A 6,000-nucleotide genomic window follows, 5' to 3' on the forward strand; every position below is an offset into this window, starting at 1 on the left:
CTTTCTGTGTGATCAGAAAAAAAGCCTTTCTCCCTTATTCTGCTTTTCCCTTTTTCATTTTGTCAACCCGATTTGTTACTGAGAATTTTATTCCAGTTTCTGTACTCTGCAACTTGGAAGTTCCTAATCCTGCTTTTGTTTTCTGCTAGGTGTTCACTCGGAAGCTGGAGGAGGTGGGGCGGGTGTTGTTTCTCATCTCCCTCACGCAGAAGATCCCCACAGCCCACAAACAGTCCCACGTCTCCATGCTTCAGGAAGACCTCCTCCGCCTGCCCTCATTCCCTCGGAGTGCTATAGATGCCGAATTCTCACTCTTCAGTGATCCTCAAGGTATCAGACATGACGTAGCCTTTCCTCTCTAGGGCTTTCCTCACACCCTTGTTTTGTCCCCACTTGAAGAGCAGCTTTATGAGCAGACAGTTATGGAACCCATGGTTCTCAGACCTGAGTGTGCATCAGAATCACCAGGATGCCTTGTTAAAACTCACATTGCTGAGCCCCACCCTCCACCTACGAATGAGTTCTAGGATGGGCCCCAAACTTGCCCCACTAGGCATGCTGGTGCTGCCATTCCAAGCACCAATATTGGAGAGTAGTACTCAAAGTGAATGGTGAGGGAGCAAGGTGAGGATGGGGGTAGGGAGGGGAGTCCCTACAGAAAACATAGGTATGTATAAGAACTTCAGAAGAAGACAACACTAACCTGGGGTGACAGAAGTCAGAACAGTGGTTGCCTCTGGGTTAAGAAATGAACTTTCTGGAAAGGGTATGAGGGAACTTTTGGAGATGATGAAAATTGTCTATATATTGATTGGGTATTGGTTACATGTGCATATTTGAAACTCATTGAACTCTACATTTAAGATGTGTGCATTTTAATCAAATCAAATCCAAAGCGAGAGACAGAGAAACAGAAAGAGATGCAGTTTGGAACCCAATTCTGTTACTGTTATTAATTTGGTACCATTTACTTGAATTAGCATCCCTGTGCGTCACTGTCCTCCTGAAGAAGGGACAGAGCAATAGTGGAAAGAGCTCCAGCCTGAGGAGTGGTTCAAAGGTCAAGCACTAATCCCAGCCCTGTCGTTTTCTAGCTGGAATAGCTTACATTTTCTCAAAGCTTCAGCTTATTGAGCAGCAGAATGCTGTCCTGGCTTGCCCACAAACTTCAATCCAAGTGGTGCTGATAAAAGTCTTTTGAGAGCTAGGAAGCCTCATCCTAATGCCAGCAACTGTGTGCTGGAAAAGCCTTTTAGCAGGAGATCTTACCCCAGAGGAACAAATGGGAAACAGCAGCACCCTGGCGTTTGATCCCCTGCTTTTGCTGATGGGATTGGTGTGGTACTAATTCCATCTCTGCTGTTTCATGTTCTCACAGCTGGGAAGGAACTGTTTGGCCTTGACACACTTCAGAAAAGCTTGTGGATCCAGCTCCTGGAAGAGATGTTCCTGGGCATGCCAAGCGAATTCCCCTGGGGAGATGAAATTATGCTTTTCCTCAACGTTTTCAACGGCGCTCTGATCCTTCACCCAGAAGACAGTGCCCTGCTCAGGCAGTACGCTGCCACCGTTATCAACACCGCTGTGCACTTCAATCACCTCTTCTCTCTCAGTGGCTACCAGTGGATTCTCCCCACCATGCTGCAGGTGCCCGGAATCCCCTCTCCTAATCAGAAAAGTAACCCACGGACTACCCGTATCTAGCAGTTCCAGATCTATACAGAAACTTTTTAATGATGGGATTGTCTTCTTTCATTACAGTAAAAGGCACCAAATGAAATCCCCCCCAAAATAAATTTCTGAGTGTTCACAATATCCCATTTTGTCCTGAGATCCCCAGGGTTAGTCGGTGCCTTCTCATTTCTTCTTGCCCAGTGGTTCTCAAAGTGTGGTTTCTGAACCAGCAGTATCAGCATCACCTGGGAACTTGCTAGAAATGCACTTCCTTGAGCCCATCTCAGGACTACTGAATTAGAAACTTTGGGGGTCAGGGTTTAGTAATGGGTGTTTTTAACAAGGCCCCCAGGTGGTTCTTATGCCCTAGGCAGAGAATCTCTGTTGAGTCAAATGTATGGCAAGGGTTCAGTTGTTGTTTCTCCCAAGAGATCCTCTGGCCTCTATCTGCCCAGAAATTTCAATTACTGCTAAATTTGGTTTGATGGTATTAGAGGAGGTGAATGTAGCAGTAACAATGTCTGTTTACTAGCATTTGATATATATCTGGCTATATTTAGGAGCACTTAATAAAATTCAGGGAGGGCCTGGGGTTGATGCTAGTTCTCTACTTTTAGGGAAGTTTCAATAAAAGTTATGAAAATAATACATGCTTGTGCAAAGAAGAATTTGCTCAACCTATGGGGGCAAGAAATTTACCTTTATCACAGGACTGTCTGCCTTTTCTTTAAATAGTGGCAATTTTCTCTATTTTGATAACTATTTTACTGATTACCAAAAGCAATTATGTTCAGAAGTTAAAAAGTTTAAACAGAAAATAGAGATCACCTACAGTCCTCCTTCCCAGAGACATGTTGTTTACACTTGTTGAAAATCGGGCACTCTCTCCTACACATATTTGTACACTTGCACGCACACACACACACTTTTTAAAAACAGAAGTTGTATTATATATTCAAGTTTGTAACCTATTTTTTTTCATTCAACAAAATACCATGGACTTTTTTTCATGTAGCTTCATTTAGCTTAATAACATCAGTCACATTGTACAATAAATCACTTAACCAATCAGCATTTGTGAATGACTTTTTTTCAAGTTTTCCACTGTTACAAACAATCTTGCAGCAAACATTCTTTGACAGATATCTTTGTACATTTGCCCAATTCTTTCCTTGAGAAAAATTTCTAGTCATAAACTTCTAGGGGATAATTATATTTAGATTTTTAGGAGATATATATATATATATATATATATATATATATATATATATATATAAAATTTCAGGCAGTATTATGCCATTTTACACACCTTCCACTAGCTTATGAAATTAGTCATTTTTTCTGTTTCCCATAACTATGCAAAATTTTAAAATCAAACACAACTTTGATACTTTTAGAAGGCACTTTGTAACTCTGTGACATTTTCCCACAGGTATACTCTGACTATGAAAGCAATCCCCAGTTACGTCAAGCCATCGAATTTGCCTGCCACCAGTTCTACATTCTACACCGCAAGCCCTTTGTGCTCCAGCTGTTTGCTAGTGTGGCCCCTCTCTTGGAGTTTCCTGTGAGTAAGCTCTGTGAGAATAAATGAAGACCAAGCACTTGACAAAAGCAAAGGTTATCTATTCAGAGCTTGCAGAGGCAAGGGAGTCAGCCACCATCACTTGTGTGCTGCAGAGACCCCAGGGCAAGCAGAGGAGGGAAAGCTTTATAGTGGAAAGGAAGGGAGCTTCAGTTGTGCCTGAGGGGAGAAGCTACAAGTAGGCCAACAAGAAGCGGAGTCTTATGTGATAGGCTGCATGTTTAGCTTTCTCTCAAAGTAAAGACAAAAATTAGGGAAGCCACTAGTTTTAATCAAGTCCAAGTCATTTGAGAAAAACTGTTGCAGGACTTATTGTTTGGTTTCCAGTAGAGTTAGTGGTCTGATTTCCTATAAACCTGACAAATCAGGCTAGCTTTCTGGGAAGGTTTTTTTTAGAAGTATCTTGGTTTGGTTTCTTGGGCAGTGTGCTGCAGGTTGTGAGTCAGCTCTATTTTCACACATGGTCTGGCCATGGTCAGTTTGTTTCATTAACATGTATCTCTCCCTCCCCCCACCATTAGATGTTAAGCTCCATAAGAACAAGACCTTTGTCTATTTTACATTTGCTCATTTGTTTTTAGTTATAGTTTGGTTTTATTTCTGTGTGTTGATTTTGTTTTGCTATAACCTCAGTGCACAGAATGCTTTCTGGTACGTACGTAGGGACTTAAGAAGGATTTTATTGTTTTAATGAATGGATCAAATTAATTTTAAATACATATGAAATGGCAAATATATCTATTTTGAAGATATATTATTAAACAAAACCTATGAACTTGGTTTAAAATAAGCCTCTGTTCCTCAAATATATTTCAAGTATTGAAAACCAATTATGGAAATTTTCTTAGTTCTACCCTCTTAATACCACAGGTGACATGGGCAAGAACTTTTCTAGAAGTTCATATATTGTTGTATTTTTACAAGTTTTCACAACCATCTCCTTTGTATTAGATTAGTATTTAATAGATTCCCTAAAATTCAGGTGTACCTCTCCAAAATCATGCTCCAGCATTATTGGATACAGAATTATCTAAGCTGAATTTCAGATAGATATTATAATTGTTATTGCTGATAGTGTTTATGAAGTTTGAACCCCTGGTCAACTACTTTAGTACTGAAGTGGGAGTCAATGAACTAAAATTGTATGTCCTTATACAGGATGCTGCCAATAATGGGCCTAACAAAGGTGTGTCGGCTCAGTGCCTGTTTGACTTGCTACAGTCCCTGGAAGGAGAGACCACTGACATATTAGACATCCTAGAGCTGGTCAAAGCTGAGAAGCCTCTCAAGTCATTAGGTAATGCAAAATTCCCTTGGCATTTTTTTTCTTATTTTAATTATTTATATATGTGTATATGTATGTGTGTGTGTATGTACATATACATATACACACATATATAGAACTTAAACAATTAAAATAAATGGAACAGTGGTATACATTGAATGAGTAGTATTTTTTTTATCTCCTGTTTTTCTTAAATTTCTTGTTGCTCCTAAAGAGAAACATGAAAATCACACTAAAATGATGTTCAATAGACTACTGATCTAAGACTGCAATTTTCAGAAGGTTGCATTCTCTTGAGTAATTCTAAGTAAATAATCCTCCAAATGGCCTTTTATTATACTACAACATGTAGAATTAGGCATAATTCAAAGATAAAGCTTCACATTTCTTACCTTTCAAATGCATTCAGTGACTTTTTGGTAGATGAGATGATTAAAACTACACTTCCCCCCCAAAAACTTTATTTTTTCATTCACTTATTCAAAAGTATAAAACAGAATTTCATTCCCTTTAGATGAAGAAATTAATAGTTTTCATAGCATAGAAATAAAATAGAACAAAGAAAAGGCTACAAAATAAGCTGAAAAGACAAAGTTAAGAGGGGTCAACTTCATTATCCATGGTGGAATCTGTTCTGACTGTGTGCACTGATTCCTTCTCCCCTTAGATTTCTGCTATGGAAATGAAGATCTGACCTTCTCTATCAGTGAAGCCATTAAGCTCTGTGTCACTGTGGTGGCGTATGCTCCTGAATCATTCAGAAGGTAAATGCAGCCCTTTATTCTGTGCCTCATAATAACTAAGTATAGCAAAGGAAATAAAATTTATTGACTACAAAGCTTATATTTGGTTTTTCAGTCTGTAACATCCTGGCAAGTAATGTTCTGAAAACTAAATTTAGGAAACTTGTCATAGCAAAGTTTCTGGAAAATATCATAAATCCTCATTAATTTGAAATCCCTTCATTTAGAATTAGTGCTGAGGCTAAGATGTTTAGTCTTGTTAGAAAATATTTTCCTTTCATGTAATAAAGGAAATAATAATTTATAATAATAATTCATGTAAAAATTTGTAATAACAAATTAGTAGCAAACAATTTCATAGCAGACTTTTAAACCATTTATGAAAACTCCTTTCAAGGAGCAATAAGAATACCTGTCACAGAAAGGGCAAGAATATAAATCTCTTCTTCCATTTTGCCAAGTGCAAGAAGGCAGAGGACTCACATGAAAAGTGAGTCATCCCGCCAGGCATGACTGTAATCCCAGTGGCTCGGGAGACTGAGGCAGGAAGATCACAAGTTCAAGGCTAGCCTCAGCAACTTAGCGAGGGCTAAGCATCTTAGCAAGACTTTATCTCAAATTTTTAAAAAAGTGCTGGGGATGTGGCAGCGGTAAAGCAACCCCAGGTTTGATCCCTGTTACCAAAAAAAAAAAAAAAAAAAAAAAAAAAAAAA

The 6,000-nt window shown here is 38.8% G+C and overlaps 1 protein-coding gene across 1 annotated transcript in view; it reads left to right on the forward strand.

Moving 5' to 3' along the window:
• Positions 1-6,000, forward strand: part of Unc80 (unc-80 homolog, NALCN channel complex subunit) — a 188,038-nt gene that overhangs the window by 137,482 nt on the left and 44,556 nt on the right. Inside the window, exons 44-48 of the mRNA XM_048808985.1 lie at positions 150-330; positions 1,379-1,647; positions 3,107-3,241; positions 4,418-4,556; positions 5,212-5,308. Coding sequence (XP_048664942.1) covers positions 150-330; positions 1,379-1,647; positions 3,107-3,241; positions 4,418-4,556; positions 5,212-5,308 — 821 coding nt within the window. The remainder of the gene's footprint in view (positions 1-149; positions 331-1,378; positions 1,648-3,106; positions 3,242-4,417; positions 4,557-5,211; positions 5,309-6,000) is intronic.

The sequence above is a fragment of the Marmota marmota genome, unplaced genomic scaffold (genome assembly GCF_001458135.2).
Source record: "Marmota marmota marmota unplaced genomic scaffold, marMar, whole genome shotgun sequence".
NCBI classification, from domain to species: Eukaryota; Metazoa; Chordata; class Mammalia; order Rodentia; family Sciuridae; genus Marmota; species Marmota marmota.